The following is a 16721-nucleotide window of genomic DNA, read 5'->3' on the forward strand; positions in this document are numbered from 1 at the left end:
CACTCATGATTGAGCCACCTGTCTCCTCTCTAGATCTCAACATCACAGGGACTCCTCTCGCCGGGGACAAGGATGACCAAGAGGTTGACACCCACTTCGCCTCCCAGGAGTTCTTCTCGGCTAATGCCATCTCCGACCAGCTGCTGGGCACAGGCTCTGACTTGAAGGACTTCACCCTCAATGAGACTGTGAATAGCATCTTTGCGCAGGGTGCTCCGAGGAGCTCCCTGGCCGAGAGCTTCTTCGTGGACTATGAGGAGAACGAGGGGGCTGGTGCTTACCTGCTCAACGGGTCCTACCTGGAGCTGAGCAGCGACAGGGTTGCCAACAGCTCCGCCGAGGCCCCGTTCCCCAACGTCAGCACCAGCCTGCCCACCTCGGCCGGGAACAGGACTCACAAGGCCAGGTAGGAAGCACTTTCCTGAGCCCTGACCAGGGCCCTCGGGGGCAGGAGGGGGCCGAGGCCAAGTAGAAAGTGAGGCCCTACTGTGGGGGGTCTGGCCAGAAGGGCTGGGGTCCTAGAGATAGAGGAGAGAGGGCCCCTTCTTCCTGCAGTTCTCCACTCACTGCCCTGTGGATCTGAGCACAAAGTCAGAGGCCTGGACTGGAGTGAGTTTTCCCCAAAAGTTACGTCCGTGGATTAGGATCCAGGGCTGAGCCCCTATGTGTGCAGCTGATGCGGGGAAGGGAGGCTGGAAGGTAACAGCTCTGAGCACTGCTTGTGAGCCAGGGACGGAGCTCAGCGTTTTATATGCATAGACACGTGCCATTGTCACAACCGCCCTTAGCGGTGGGGTGGCTATTGTGGGCTCAGAGAGGGCTAGCGGTGTATTCGAGGTCCCAGAGCCCGAGGACCTGGGACCCCTGAGTTCGAAGTCTGGACAGTCATGGCAGACACGCCTTTAGGAGGAGGCAGAGCTCCGGGCAGCTTCCCAAGTGCAGAGTGCCTCAGCCCCAGGCCTCAGCAAGGGCTGGAGAGGATCTGGTGGGTTCCTCCACGACCCTGAAATCAGGAATGAAGAACAAGGTTGGCATTGCAGCTGGCGAGGGCCATGAGAGAGTCCACCTGGGGCCAGGCGTCCAGAGCCAAGGCCGCAGCTGGGGTTACATGGGCAGCCATGTCTGGGGGCACCTGGGCAGTCACAGCCAGGGATGTCTGGACAGTCACAGCTGGGGATGCCTGGGCAGTCACAGCTAGACCTGGGGGAGCGTGAGGTTGGGAGCGTCCCTGGGTCAGGGGCCAGCTGTGAGCAGGGTGACCCCAGACCTGCCATGTCCCTACTGGAGCATAGTCCCTGGTGACAAGCTCCCCCCACCCTCAGATAGAGGGTGGGCCCCCCTTGAAGGTCCCCACACTGTCTCCCAGCAACTCATATGCGCCTGGGAGCTATTTTAAACCGGCGTTGAGTGGGGGTTGGAGGCAGGCATGGGCCCACTGGTATTTGGGTTTATTTTCTGAGGTCTAGCCCAAGCCCCTTGACTTTAGACGCAAGCATGGACTGAACCCGGCCTGGGCCGGGAGTGCTGAGTGGGTCTTCTTGGGGCTCAGGGACTGAATTTGATGGGAGATTCAGGGTTCACTCTCGAGGTGATGTGGTTTGGGGCCACCCTTCCACCCATCCAGCCCTGGGACCACAGCAACGAAGCCAGCCTCCCCGGTGAGCCAGGAGGCCCCAGGGCATGCCTGCCCCTTTGCTCAAACTGTTTTCTGAGGCCCCTGAGGTGCCTAGGGCTGTGGGGCACAGGGGGGATGTCCTGGACACTTCTGGCAGGCTCTGGGCAGAACCCTACTTTGCAGATGTGGACAGAGTGGGGCCCGGAGCCTCCTCCAGCTACCCCTCTTCCCGCAGGGGTGGCACAGGGCTGTCTGCTCACCCTTTACCCTGACATGCTCAAAGCCTTGGGTAGGTGGGACCTCTGACTGGTTCTCAGGACTCGGGTGAGGAGTCCGGGCCTTGCTTTGGGTACAATGTCTGAGTCTGATAGGGGACCCTGGGCAAAGGACGGGAGGGACGGACCCAGACAGTGCCTGCCCGTGGGAATGGCACTGCTCAAGGCTACCAGTCTGTCTGCGTCTTCAGCGTGGGCCCTCCTCACCTCCCAGGGCGGTCCAGGGCATTACCTGGTATTCCGTGTGTGGGGTACACGGTAAGGCCTCCCGTAAGCAGAAGCTATTAGTAGAAAACTGAGCCTCCAAGTGGCAGCAGTGGGGGGCACCTTTCAGGACCCATTGCCTGGGTCAGGGAGGCCAGCTCTCTGCCAGTCAGAGCACTCTGAAAAGGTTTATCAGGGTGGCACCAAGACCTCACTGTGGAATTTGGCTAAAGGCATGGACACCATGTGAGTTGAGCATCTCTGTCTTCCTCTGGGCCTCAGTTTCCCCACCTCTCATTGAGGGGCTTGTCAGGGGGTGCCCTTAGGGCCCACCAGGTCAAATATTCAGTGATCCTTAGGCCAGGGTCATGGCACAAGCTTTCTGATCGTCAAGCCGCTTTGTAAAGAGTCTCTCCCGCCCCATCTTGGTTGACTCTTACCCTCCCCTCCTAGCCCCCCGCCCCAGGATATATTGAATTTCCAGCGCCTGTCAGGGGCCTCAAGGATTGATCAACTAGGTTGTCAGCCCTCAGAAGGTTCCCGAGTGCCGAGATGCCGCTGCTCCCCCGACCGGCCTGCCATCAAAGGATGCTGCCGCCCAGGGACCAAAGATGGCCTGGAGAGATGAAGGGCAGAGGGAGGCAGCGGGGGAAACCACCAGGGCCAAAATAGCCACGTCTCGGCCGCGTTGTCCAAACACAGGAAGTCGTGTCTGCTCAGAGAAGGCAAAATCAAAGGGGCAGCCCAAAAAGGAAAGGCTATTTTCATCTTTCCAGAAAAGCTTCAAACAATCAAGGGAGGGGCCCCTGTCACCAGACTCCGACTTTGGGAACAAGCGTCTGAGACACAGAGACGCGGAGTCCCTCTCCGAAGCCTTAGGGGGAGAGAAGAACAGAGTACTTTCTGGCTTGTGTATAAACAAACACGGTGGCTTCAGAGCTTCTCCTGCCTGGGGAGCCCGTGAGCCTGTGTCTGCCCAGGCAGCTGGGCAAAGGACCCCGAGGAGTGACAGGCGGTCTGGTGGTGACTCCACGGGCGTCACCAGCCCCAGTCTAGCAGCTCTGACTTTCACAGCTGAGAGGGGCAGTGTCTTCCAGATGGAGGAGAGCGATGGGTTGGTGCTTCAGCGATTTCCTGGGTGTCCCATTTCCTTGTGCTACTTCCAAGAACGGAACCTGCTAGGCGTTGCATTGTTGTGCAAATATATGCAGGGTTATGTTCGAGAGTTGCATCTGCTATGCCCCACACGTGCTGCTGCGAAGAGTGTGTGGGCAGCCCCTCCAGAAATACCTTTGGTGCTTAAAATCCAAAGGGTTATTTTGAACCAGGCCCGCTCTCTCTTGAGTCAGGCATGAGTCATGCTGCCTGCTGGCTCAGAGCGTGTAATTAGATAAAGATGGCGGATCGCCTCCATGGGTGGGGTGGAGGGGCATGGGTTGGATCTTTTCGTTTCTTTTTGTTCTTGGGGAGAATTTAAAGCTGTTGAAAGTAGGTAGGGACCTGGTCAGCACAGTTTAGTGTTTTCTGAATCAAACATTAAGGGTTGGTCTTCCAGGTTCTCCCTTCCCTAAAAGGACTTACTCATCCCGATCTGGGTGCTCTGAGTGGCCCCCATTGGGACAGGTTTCCAGATTTCCAGGAAACTTTTGTTCTGATATGACAGGGTCTTGAGAAATCCCCCACCCACCCCCATTTTTTTTTTTTTTTTTTTTTTTTGAGACGGAGTCTCGCTCTGTTGCCCAGGCTGGAGTGCAGTGGCGCCATCTCAGCTCACTGCAAGCTCCACCTCCCGGGTTCAAGCCATCCTCCTGCCTCAGCCTCCTGAGTAGCTGGGACTACAGGCGCCCGCCAGCACGCCTGGTGAATTTTTTTTGTATTTTTAGTAGAGATGGGGTTTCACCGTGTTAACCAGGATGGTCTCAATCTCCTGACCTCGTGATCCACCTGCCTCGGCCTCCCAAAGTGCTGGGATTACAGGCCTGAGTCACCGCGCCTGGCCCCCACCCCCGTTTTTAAAGCTTTAAGTTTTAAAGAGGGAGGAGAAGGCACTCTCCCCTTCCCCTCGAGCCCCAGGATGGGCTGGGACAGACTCTCCTGGCTTGAAGCTCCCAGGTGAGGGAGGCTTTGAAGAGACAAGTGGATCAGCCCCCAGCCTGCTGCCTTTCCTGGGCTTTGGTCCTCATCCCTTCTCCCTTCACTCGTCTTCTCCCTCCCTGAGTTTAGGGAACCACACCGGTGAACTCACTGCTGAAGCTCCTGTGGGTAGATCATTCCTGGGGCCTCAGATGTGTGGTCAAGGCAACGTTCATCCCCAAAAGTTCTGCCTGGCTTTGGGATCCTCCCATTCCAGTCCAAGCAAAATACAAGAGCAATCCTCACCCACTTGCCTAACACATTGTAAACTCCCCGTTCAATCCAAACGCATGTCTCTGTCACGGAGTCAATCCGAAAGGCTTTCTGAATATAATGCTCTAAGCCTGACCACCCCCAGGTGACGGAAGGTCCCGAAGAAGGACCTGTGACCTGGCCCACATTTCAGCCCAGTGACGTATGGCAGCTCGGGGTCATCTCTAGCCAGTCCCTCTGGGCCCAGAGGAAAGTGGAGCCAATTGGGCAGGGCCACCTGCTGCACTGTCCTGTTTAAAAAGTTGAAGCTCGAAGGACCTGCTGTCCACCGTGCTGGCTTGCCCTCGCCCCTTCTCTGGCTCGGAGGCGGCGGGACTCCATGGCAGTGTGCCAGAGCAGATGCCCGGGCTGTGGAGCTGCCTCTGCCTCTGCTTCCCTCCTCCCCTGCCGAGTCCAGAATCAGCCTGCACATTGGATGTGGAGCTTGGGCCCAGGCACACCTACTGGTTCAAAGAAACAAACAGTCCTAACAATAGTTGGCTTTGGCTGCATAGGCTCCAGCCAAGAATCATAGCTGGTGGCTGGCGGGGACCCAGCGTGCCTCCCCCAACCCCAGCAGGTCTGTGCAGCCATGGCCAACCCGGATTGCACTGTAGGCTGTGGCCACACCTCTGCCAGCAGCCGAGCTTTTTAATTTTGATAATTGGAAGCTGGATGCCTAGTGTCCCCCATTCCATCAGAGTCCCAGCTGGAGGAGGGGGTGGGAGAGAATTCTGGAACATTCTTAGTACATAAGACACCCTCTGAGGTCCCCTCCCCGGTGGAAAGAAGGAACCCACTAGCTGATGTGAGAAGGTGATATCGAGAAGCCTGCGTGTGTGCAGGAGCAACTACAGTGCTGGGGGCCCCAAATTCTCAGGCCACCCTGCCCCCCAGAAGGAGCTTGGGCAGCTCCCATGCAGTTACTGAGATGGAAAACAATGTCTGTTTGATCCTAAAATGTGCCTCTCCGGGGGCTCCTCATCCGTTCCACTTCAGACAGTGGGAACTCTGACTGTAGCGGGTGGAGAGTCGGCCTGGGGCCGACAGGTGTGTGCTTCAGGTGAACATACTCTCCAAAGAAAACACACTCACCTGAAAAGCCAGAGCCCGCCGGTGAGGCGTGGAGCTTCTCATCGCCTTCTCTGCTTGATCTCGCTTTCAGGACCAGGCCCAAGGCGCGCAAGCAAGGTGTGAGTCCCGCGGACATGTACCGGTGGAAGCTCTCATCCCATGAGCCCTGCAGTGCCACCTGCACCACAGGTACTGGTCACGGGTGCCATGGGTGCCAAGGGGCAGCAACTGCCCTGAACCCATTTCCACAGACGCGGGCTGGGGCTGTCGGGCCCACCCACTAGCTTACAACCCCAAACTGCCCTCGGGGTGCTTGTCTGGTGGCCTCCTGACTCGGGGGCGGTGTGGCGTGATAGGAGTTTGGGTGTCTGGTGAGGCCACCCTCGTTCTCACAGTGTGCTAGACCATGGTCGGGTCCAGGCCCCCAGGGGGTCACCCAGTCCACCACCAATGATCCCTTGTCTGTTGCCAGTGATACCATGTTTTGTTAGGGCAAACATCCTTTGGGTTAAAAGTAAGAAATCTTAGGTAGCAGAGATTTTACTTTTGCTTCCAGCAAACATAGTAAGGGAGTCACAGGCCCCTGTGATCTATGAAGAAGGGAAGTAGGCAATTTCTAGGACCTCATCAGCAGGAGAGGAATTAGGAAGGGGAAAAAGACCCTCTGCAGTGGTTCCTGGACAGACAGATGTGTGTGGTTAGTAAGAGCTGAGCTGGGATTTGAACCCACAGCTGTCTGGCTGCACAGCCACCATCGCCCCGAGACACTGGCCACAGCTGCCGGGAGCTGGAGCTGCCTCTGCTGCCCACTCTGGTACCCTCCCCTGGGGGATGCCACAAGGTCGGATGTCAAACCCGGGACCAGGATACAGGGGCGGTGACAGGGGAGAAAATGTGGTAGGGAGACCCCAGTGCCAGCTCTGAGGTCACATTTTATCTATTCTTGGGGCTTCATGTTTGGATGTAGAGGACACCCAGCTGCCCCTCAAAAGGTTTGATGCTCTTGGCCCCACCCCAGTGCCCCCCATTTGCCAGGGCATTTGATGCCCTTACAGTCTCTGGCCAGTGAGGATTCCATGCAGCTGGGCAGTCTGAGCTTGGCCACCCCCTCTGCAGCCCTGCTGGCATCTCAGGAGATGGGTCCAAGAGAGGGAGGGGCTGGGGCAACCATGCAGGCTCTGCTCACACTGGCCTTGCCTCTCTGGGGCTGAAGAAAGGGCTCCGTCTCCTGTTATATGAGCCCCCAAGCAGGGCATAGCCATGGGGCATGCTGTGTTTGCCCCTGCGCCTGGCATTCTGGAGGGAAAACAAATGCTGTGGGCGGTGTGGTGAGCACCCAGCTTGGCCAGGCTTGCACGGCCAGGCTTGCACCGCCTGGTTGACCACACCATGGGCCCTGGGCAAATTGCCAAATCCTTCCGAGCCCCCATTTTCCACAGGTGAACTGGGACACATATTTATGTCAAAGGTGGGTTGTGGGGATCCACATGAAACAAGAAATAACCTCTCCTGGTCAGAGGTCAATGGATGCTGCTGTGCTGAAGGTGGCTGCCACCACCTGACGCAGGGTGCGGCTTCCACCATGCCCAGGAACAGCTGGCCTCGGAAGTGAGCCATGTGACCTGCCTTCCGGGCAGGCCCCGAGGGTAGCTGAGCTTGGTGGCGGGGTGTCAGCACGGGGGTCTGCTTTGCCAAGTCCTTTGCGGACCTGCCCTGAGTTCCTCCACACTTCCCGGCCAGGGGACTCCAAGTGTGTGGGCGTTGTCAGTAAGTGTCAAGCCTGTGGGCGTTGTCACTAAGTGTCTGCAAACATCTGTGATTCCTCCCAGACACATCGCTGGCTGGGGAGGGGATGTCGCTCGAGACGTCTGCAGGGTGAGGCAGCCTCGGTGGCGAGGGGCCTGATGGGCAGCCCTGTGTGGAAGACGTCCCCAGGGAGGACACAGCACCGTCTCCCAACACCCAGAGAATGGCAGGGAGGGGGCTGGACTGGGTCTGTGCAGCGTGGCCCAAGGTGCAGTGGAGCAGAGGACAACAGGAAATCAGAAAGACAGGTTTTGGCTCTGGAAGAAGGAAGCCTGCTTTAGAGGAGGCTGTTCAGAAATAGAGATGAGCCACCCAGAGAGACAGAGAGAGAGAGAGGGCAGGAGGGAGGGAGAGTTCCCTGTCACTGTGGGAGGTGCTGAATGGCACTGGGCAGAAATAACAGAGTCAGGGTCTACCCTTTTCATAGGTTGTGTCCGTGTGGATGTCTCATGGATGGTCATTGGCGCACCCTCCATCTTGTGCTTCGCAAGAACCCAGGCACAGGGCAGTGCCATCAGTGGGGCGGGTCAGCCTGCCCTGAGCTTTGGCCACGGTGGGGAGGCTTGCTTTTAGATTTTTCTTTGAAGACACTCTTTTGGAGCCACAGCAACAGAGGGGCGTGAGTTTGGCCTCAGCTTGGGTCACAGGCGGAAGTGTCTGCTGCCCTTCGGTGCTCCAGGGCACCGTGGTGAGGACAGTGGATCCCGCGGCCCCCAGGCTTCATCCTCCCCTTTCTTTTGTTTCAGGGAGGGTTCTGTGGCTCAGGAGGTTTGAAAAGCACCCTTTTCGAGATGGGTGTCATGAAGAGGGTGCCCAGGAAAAAACATCCTGGCATTGGATTCTCACCCGCTTTCTGGAAGGTTCTCATTTTGGGAAGGAGCACGCTGAGGCCTGGAGTCTGGTCACGGTCACGTCACCCCAGGGAGGCACTGAGCTGGGACTTGGATTCCAGTCTCTCTTGACCAAGGCCTGCCGCGTTTCCACTCCATGACGAGGAGCGAATGAATAACCAGGCACTTGGCGATGGTCTGCAAGTCCCCAGCCCCGCACCTCCCTGGGCCCCAGAGCGGGTGTCTCTGAGGCCTGGAACATTCCGAGCAGACCTGGCCGGGAAGCCTGCCTCCCCCTCAGAGAAGGCTAAAGGCTGCACGGCCCAGCTCTGGCGGGAGAGGAACCGTGATTGCAGCCTGGCTCGTCCTTGACGGAAAAAAGAAAAAATCCCGTTGTCGGCTGCTTCCCAGGCTGTTTCGTTCCATCCAGGGCTGGGGCTTGGAGAGGCAGGAGCCGCTGGCCTGCAGACACGCGCCGCTGGGTGGCTGGGCTCTCTGGGTATGGGGAAACCGATTTCCTTCTGGGGGAACTGGCAGCTGCAGCCAAGACCGTTCCATGATGCCCGTCATCCCGGAAGGCTGGGTCTGTCTCCGGTGGCCACACACACACACACACACACACACACACTCTCACACACACACACACACAGTAGAAGCAGCAAACCCTAACCCCAGCCCAAGGCTGTTCCCACTGCTGCCGGCTCTCCCAGCATCATCCTGCTCCTGGGCAGGGAGCTGGGCCTGTGTGGCAGTTCGGTACCAGGTGAGGGTGTCAGGGCGAGGACAAGAGAAGCAAAAGGTGGAGATGTGGTCAAGGAAGTGGCACTGCTAGGTGAGGGCTGCCTGTCACCCACTGTCCCCCGATGGGATTACAGAGTATGGGGCACCAGCAAAGACAGGCACACAGTGATGATTAAAGAAAGTTCAGGCCTGGCATGGTGGCTCACGCCTGTCATCCCAGCGCTGTGGGAGGCCGAGGCGGGCAGATCACCTGAGGTCAGGAGTTCAAGACCAGCCTGACCAACATGGTGAAACCCTGTCTCTATGAAAATACACAAATTAGCCGGGCGTGATGACAGGTCCCTGTAATCCCAGCTGCTCAGGAGGCTGAGGCAGGAGAATTGCTTGAACCCAGGAGGGGGAGGTTGCAGTGAGCTGAGATTGCACCAGTGCACTCCAGCCTGGGCCACGGAGTGAGGCTCTATCTCAAAAAAATAAAGTTCAAGATGATGCTTGCTAAGTCTGGGGCATGCCATAGAGGGCAGGGCGCACCCAAGCCCCCACCATGACCTCTGAGGGGGCTGACGGGGCTGGAGCGGTCAGGTTTCACTCCCACCTGCCCGTCCACCCAGCAATGGGTGGTTGCTGAACGCCTGGCAATGGGGGACACCTGACTGTGTTTGCCTCTGCACCTCCACGGGGGCCAGCTGGAGTGGACTCAAAGCCCGGACTCCGTGACGTGGGAACTGGGAGCCCAGCCGGGATGGGTGGGGCGGGGTCGGGGGACAAAGAGAAGAGCTCGGACCCGCACAGCTTAGACCCACAGTGCTGCTCTAATGCTGCAGTTCCACAGGCTGTGACTGATCCCCAAGCCAGAAAGCTGAGCTGGAGGTCAGGTGACTTGCCCCAAGTCCTGAGGCCTGTCTCCTGGGCTCCGAGGTGCTGGCATGGCTTACAGGCCCTCCCCTGTCCCGAACCCAGGGGTCATGTCTACGTACGCCATGTGTGTCCGCTACGATGGGGTCGAGGTGGATGACAGCTACTGCGATGCCCTGACTCGTCCCGAGCCTGTACACGAGTTCTGCGCCGGGAGGGAGTGCCAGCCCAGGTACCTGCCACCGGGGGCCCTGGGCAGGGGCTTGGAAGGGGCGTGCGGGGCTCTGCCCAGAGAAGCAGTCAGACTTACCCCGCTGCCCCGTAGAGGTGCTTTGTGTGCAGGACCGTGGGGGTGCTTTGAGGAGGGGCATAGAGACCTCACCTCTCAGAGACCTTCTGTGTCTTCCCAGGAGTTGCAGTTTAATCTGTCACTGTGCCTCGTATACAGTAGGTGCTCCATAAATGCTTGCCACCATAGATTTAGAAACCATTCTCAACATTACTCTATGTTACAGAGATCTCTTTGCCCCACCAGGTCCGCTTGGCACATCTAGGATTTTTAGAAACCCAAAGGGATTATTTCCACGATTCCATGCCTATTGACTGTCCCTTGGATGTGGGTGGAGGCCTGTTTTCTTGACCCCTGGGCCTCGTCTCCTGCCTTGTGGACGCAGTCAGACTAAGCTGAGTGCATCCTATCCCTAGTGACAAGTGGGGTCCCCAGATGAGCCTGAGGGTGCCGGCCTCCACCAACGAGGATCCCACGCTCCTTGGAGGCTGAGCTCTCCTGCTCCCTGCGCACAGCCACACTGCCTCTTCTTTTCTGGGCTGCTCCATCCAGGGCCTCCCGCATCCTGCACGTTTGCTCCTTTCTGGGAAGGGCAGAACGGCCAGGGTCTCCAGAATGCTGCTAAGCCTGGCCCAGGGGTGGCGTCCAGCAGGCCCTGTCCTTCCGCTCAGAGCCCATCAGCTTTGGACCTCTTATTCCAAGTCTATCTGCCTGGAAGACTTCCAAGTCTTGTTCATAACCTCTCCCAGCTCAGGCTGAGGGGAACGAGGTCTTTCCCCAGCACGCTGGCCAGGCCCCCTTTCTGGACACAGATCCAGAAATGTGCCTTCTGCTCACTTCCACCCTCATCAGAGTCCCATGGGGGCACAGCCACCTGTGTGACACAGCAGGGCACAAAGGGGCAGGAATGCCGAGCCCACACTCAGGGCACCCGCCAACCACCTTGCTCAGGTGCTCCCTGAAGACCTCCGGGGCCGTCATGGCCCAGCCTGCACCCTTGGGCCTCGACACCCTCCTGTCCAGCTTAGCTTGTGGCGTGTGGTTTTGGACCACATGGGGGAGGGAGGGAGGAACCGTGTTGTCTCTAGGGGTGTGGGTTGCATGGGGTCCCAGTCACCACAGGGGGATCGTTGAAGGCCATCTGCTCCCGGGGCAGGTGGGAGACGAGCAGCTGGAGCGAGTGTTCGCGCACCTGCGGAGAGGGCTACCAGTTCCGCGTCGTGCGCTGCTGGAAGATGCTCTCGCCCGGCTTCGACAGCTCCGTGTACAGCGACCTGTGTGAGGCAGCCGAGGCCGTGCGGCCTGAGGAACGAAAGACCTGCCGGAACCCCGCCTGCGGGCCCCAGTGGGAGATGTCAGAGTGGTCCGAGGTGAGTGCCTGCGGGAGCAAGCCGGGGGTCAGGAAGAGCTGGGGAGCTGGGCTTGGGAAATGGAGGTGGCTACACCTTCACCATGCCCCCCCACCCCCTCCCCCTGCTGCCACAGTGCACTGCCAAGTGTGGGGAGCGCAGTGTGGTGACCAGGGACATCCGCTGCTCAGAGGATGAGAAGCTGTGTGACCCCAACACCAGGCCTGTAGGGGAGAAGAACTGCACGGGCCCGCCCTGTGACCGGCAGTGGACTGTCTCCGATTGGGGACCGGTGAGGCCTGCACTGAGGGGTGGCTGGGCGTGTGGCTGGTGAGGGGTCCCAGAGCTTTGCCTTGATGTGCCTCTGTTTCCATTTTTTCTGAGGCAAGGGTGTGAGGTGAAGACTGTCCAACCAGCCTTCTCCCGTGTTACCATAGGAATCAAAACTTCTCTCCAAACACGTGACCAGCATCACCTTCCCTCTATCGCCTGTTTATCTCTCTGTGTCTCTCTCTGCCGTTATCTCCCTGTATGTGTCTGTGTCTCTGTTCCTCTGTCTGTCTCTGTCTCCCTGTCTCTGTTTGTCTCCGAGTCTCTCTGTCTCCCCCTATCTCTGTCTCTCTGTGTCTCTGTCTCTTTCCCTGTCTCTCTCATCGAGAGAGATACTCAGATGCTAGCTGGGGTCGCCTCTGGGTGGTGGGTGCACAGATCTTTTTAAGTGTGCTTTTTCTCTGTGTGCTTTTCATCAAGCATGCATTATTTCTGTAATTAGAACAGAAAATGTTATTTAAAAAGTGGTTACCATGGCAACCGCTTCGACACTGCCTGGGAGCCACTCCTCTCCCTTGGGACTGACATCCAGGGCCCCTCCTGGCGTGGCTGCCTCTCACTCGATGTCCCCTGCCTGTCCTCTCCCCTGCAGTGCAGTGGAAGCTGCGGGCAAGGCCGCACCATCAGGCACGTGTACTGCAAGACCAGCGACGGACGAGTGGTACCTGAGTCCCAGTGCCAGATGGAGACCAAGCCTCTGGCCATCCACCCCTGTGGGGACAAAAACTGTCCCGCCCACTGGCTGGCCCAGGACTGGGAGCGGGTGAGTGCCCCAGAGCCCGCTGAAGGGCCTCCCAGTGTCTGGAGAACATTTGGCCGGAGAGGAGAGCCAGGTGGCTGGGACCACAGATGGGTGGAAAAGAGGAATTCATTGCAAATTATGAGGGACCATTCCCTAAAAATTAGTTTCGAATACAAAAGGCTTAAAAGGTAGGAAAACACCTTTCAAGTCCCCAAATCCCAATTTTGCATGGCTCAGTGGTGGGTGCAGAATTGGCATTGTCCCCAGCCTGGGCCCCCAAGTCCCTGGGATGCAGAAAGCTAAGGACGGGGGTTGTTCCGGCTGCCTGCTCCTGGCCCAGGGGCCTGTGCAACCTTTGATCATGACCAGTGTGTCTTCCCCGCCCACCTGTCGTCATCATCAACTTGCCATTTCAGACGAGTTGCTCTCCACAAATTGCTTTCAACCAGCAGCTCCAGGCAGATCACTAAACCAGATAATCTCGGGCCAAATTGTTTTCTGCTAAATTGATTTTGGCCAAATCATCATTGGCCAAATTGTCATTAGCCAATTTGTTTCAAAACAGATGGTTTTGTGCTAAATTGCTTTTGATCAAATCCATTTGGGGCCAAATGGTTATCGAACAGAGAGTTCTCAGCCAGTTTGTGATGCATTGGAGCATTCTCACCCAATTGCTATTGACCAGACCGTTGTCACCAGAGTCGCCGTGGGCCCTGTATAGGGTCCTGCTGGGCCCTGGCGCTGACCCGCTCCCTCTGCCCCGGCCTCAGTGCAACACCACCTGTGGGCGCGGGGTCAAGAAGCGGCTGGTGCTCTGCATGGAGCTGGCCAACGGGAAGCCGCAGACGCGCAGCGGCCCCGAGTGTGGGCTCGCCAAGAAGCCTCCTGAGGAGAGCACGTGTTTCGAGAGGCCCTGCTTCAAGTGGTACACCAGCCCGTGGTCAGAGGTGAGCTCCCGGCTGGCCCCTCTGAGGCTGCCTGAGGCCAGACCTGAATTTTGATCCCGCCCCTCCTGCCTCAAGGCTCCTTAAGTGCTTCCCGCTCCTCCCTCCCCGACAGCCTCTGTGAGGGCCTTCCTTCCCAGGAAGGTTGCTCAACTCCACCACGTCAGCTGGTGCCAGAGCCAGCACCTCCGGGAAGCCTTCTCTGATCCTGTCCCTGGGATCCCTGTGGCACTCATCCTGCGCCTGGCAGCCCATGCGCCTGACACCACGGGATAGACAGGCCCCAGGTGGGCGGGAGGAGCAGATTGGGCTGAGGCACACATAGGGTTGGCCCTCCGGGAGCCACAGCCAAGGTAGGAGCTTGGGATTTAGGGAGACTGTAATACACACGCACCCCAGGTCAGGACACCGGCGGGGCCAGAGTAAAGGGCAGTAAGTTTCCTGCACAGGTCTGGCCCCTCCGAGATTCTTTGACTCTTGGGCCCCCAGAATGCCCCAGCGTCAGGATGTCAGGCAGGACAGAGCTGAGATCTTGGCTGTCTTTGTAGAGGGGAGGAGAGCCCTCCCATCCTGGGGCCTTGAGGCATGTGTGGCCACCCTGGCCCAGCTCTTTGCCGGAAGGGTCTCCTCTCTCCCAGTAGTGCCATGAGGAGGGGTCCTTTTCCCCATTCCTCAGAGGAAGAAACTGAAGTTCAGAGAACTCTCTGGCCCACTCGGGGTCCCACAGTTACTGGGGGCTGTAGCAGACATTGGAGGCCAGGCCTGTCCATGGCCCTAGAGTGAAACCTAGGTGGGGTGTGGCATCTGCAAGGGAAGGGGGGCCTGGACCAGCTCATCCTGAGGGGCCCTGGGCAGGGAGCCCCGAGGTGGGTGGGCAGCCCTGGTTTCACAGAGGGGGTGGCAAACTGGGCGCCCCCTCACCCCCAGTTGTCTTGCAGAGCAAACAGGTTACTTTCACCTCCCCTGCTGTTTTCCCCTTCTGTGCCACTTCCTGTGGGGCCTCCAGGAGACTCCAGAGCCCTGCCCTGTGCCAGTGGGTGCCCCTCCGCCTTCTGGGCCCCACGGAGGCAGTCCCGTCTAGACTCCAGCTTGAATAACTCACATCGGCTGTGACACGCCAGCCCTCCATGCCCCTTTCACAGCAGCGCCAGCCCTGGCGCCAGTCCCAGCCCCTCCCACCTGGCGATGCCATGAGCTTCTGAGAGGGGGACCTGGGAGTGTCCAGAGGGTATCTGGGAATCACTGGGCAGGGGCTGCCATAGCCAGGCTGTTTACCTGGGGTCTCCAGCTACCTGTAGCCTCAGTTTCCTCATGGGCCAACTCTGAATACCCAGGCGACAAAATAGGGGTGTCAGATGGGACTCGGGGCCTGGAACGTTCATGGTGAAGTGCCCCACTGTGTCTCAGGCCCTGGTACCCGAGGGCTCTATGTCTTGGTCACTGTGGCGGGTGGGTGCCAAATCCTAAACCTTATGAGTTCAAGGCAGAGAGTCCAAGAGTCTGTGAGGAGTGAGCGGGGACCCCAGTGTGGCCCTGCTCAGAGATTGGGGTCCAGGTCCTGGGCCCTCGCCAGGCCCCAGGCTCTCCGTGCACACTGGGTGGTGTCTGGCCTCCACCCTGATCCCCCAGGGCCTCTGCCTGCCCTATTGCACACATGCTTATTCAGGAGGGAGAACACCCACCCACTCATTCCCTGTTGCCCACCAAAGGACACCCAAGTGAGGAGGGGAAAGGCTAAGCATGGGCCTGGGGCTTCCCGGGGGAGGCCTGGGCAGAGCCAGGACCTGAAGGGTGAGCCGGCTTTTGCTGGGAGTCAGCTAGAGAGACCACAGTGTGCTGGGTCATGAAGGCTCCTGGAAAGGCTAAGCCCGGTGGGAGGGGAGAGTGGGAAGGGGCAGGGGGGCTGACTGGGGTTCCAGGGCCCCAGGGAGTCAGCCCAGGTCTGTAGTTTGGGAAGAGCACTAGCTTCAGATGGGGGGCCACTGTGGGGCCAGGAAACTGGGACCCACTCGGTGCAGGTACCTTGCTGGGTGATGAGCCATGGCGTGGGGGGCCGTGAAGCCATGAAGGGGGGACCCCAGAGGGTGATGAGCCATGGCACAGGGAGACCATGAAGCCATGAAGGGGGGACCCCAGAGGGTGATGAGCCATGGCACGGGGAGACCATGAAGGGGCAACCCCAGAGGGTGATGAGCCATGGCACGGGGAGACCATGAAGGGGGGACCCCAGAGGGTGATGAGCCATGGCACGGGGAGACCATGAAGGGGGGACCCCAGAAGGACAGCCTGGGATGCTGGGGAGGAGCATCCTCCTAGCCCTGATGAGGAGGTGGCAGGGCTGGATGAGGCGTGGCTGGCACAGATGGCTGGTGGGCACATGGACTCCTCCTTCCTGGCGGCTGCCCCCCCCGATGCCGGTGCACGGCGGCGGCTCAGTCAGTGTTTGTTCCCGAAGCTGCCCAGTCCCATCCACTCCCCAGGGGCAGAGGAGCTGGCACCAGGGCTGGCCGGGAATGTGCTGCTCTCCAGAGGCACGTCCAGAGGCTCCTCGGGGCCCTGCCAAAGGCTGATTGTCCTCACGCCGTCAGCGCCAAGCCGGCCTCTCCTCGCCTGCAGACGGTGCCAGCCCCCACCCCCTGGCTCGGAGCAGGCAGGCAGGCAGGCGGCAGTCTTTCTGCCAAGTCTTAATCGGTCCTCCTGCTCCTTTGCAAACAGAAGTGGAGAGTGGGCCCCAGGGCCAGGGCCTCCCACCCCGCCCACCTCAGAGAACCGAGGGCTCAGGTCCCAGACGTGCCTGGGTGACGTGGGGTCACCCACGTGGGGGGGAGTGTGAAGGAGCCACCGCCTGTGGGATCTTGGCAGGAGGACAGCAGGGTGACTGGGGCCACCACATGTCTCTGGTGTTCTGGGGAGCTCAGCGGGGTTTTCCAAGGGGAACATCTGGACAGGGAGCCACTGGAGGGGGTGGTGGCTTTGCGAGATGCATTTGATCGGCCCACAACAAACAGTCTGCACCACAGACCCAGGAAAGCTGGGGCCAGAGGACCCTCGGGGAGATGGGAGAGGAGGGACCACCCCTCACTGTGCATCCGGGGAGACTGAGGCAGCCCTCGGTGGGGAGAGAATCAGAGCCTCCTGACTGCCAGCCAGTGCCCGGAACCCCTGGGAGATGAGAGAGGAAGGACCACCCCTCACTGGTCATCCGGGGAGACTGAGGCAGCCCTCGGTGGGAGACAATCAGAGCCTCCCGACTGCCAGCCAGTGCCCTTTTGTCGGCACCTC

General features: G+C 59.1%; 2 protein-coding genes across 3 annotated transcripts in view; one reads left to right on the forward strand and one right to left on the reverse strand.

The window, feature by feature from the left end:
- SURF4 (surfeit 4) overlaps positions 1–16721 on the reverse strand; it is a 308739-nt gene that overhangs the window by 199551 nt on the left and 92467 nt on the right. The gene's annotated exons all lie outside the window — the stretch shown is intronic.
- The window catches only part of ADAMTSL2 (ADAMTS like 2), a 40385-nt gene that overhangs the window by 21796 nt on the left and 1868 nt on the right, over positions 1–16721 (forward strand). For both annotated transcript variants that reach the window (XM_050759812.1, XM_050759813.1), the window contains 7 exons: positions 34–406; positions 5645–5742; positions 9891–10017; positions 11231–11444; positions 11560–11715; positions 12346–12516; positions 13266–13442. In XM_050759812.1, the coding sequence (XP_050615769.1) occupies positions 34–406; positions 5645–5742; positions 9891–10017; positions 11231–11444; positions 11560–11715; positions 12346–12516; positions 13266–13442 (1316 nt within the window). The remainder of the gene's footprint in view (positions 1–33; positions 407–5644; positions 5743–9890; positions 10018–11230; positions 11445–11559; positions 11716–12345; positions 12517–13265; positions 13443–16721) is intronic.

The sequence above is a fragment of the Macaca thibetana genome, chromosome 15, assembly GCF_024542745.1.
Source record: "Macaca thibetana thibetana isolate TM-01 chromosome 15, ASM2454274v1, whole genome shotgun sequence".
Classification (NCBI taxonomy): Eukaryota; Metazoa; Chordata; class Mammalia; order Primates; family Cercopithecidae; genus Macaca; species Macaca thibetana.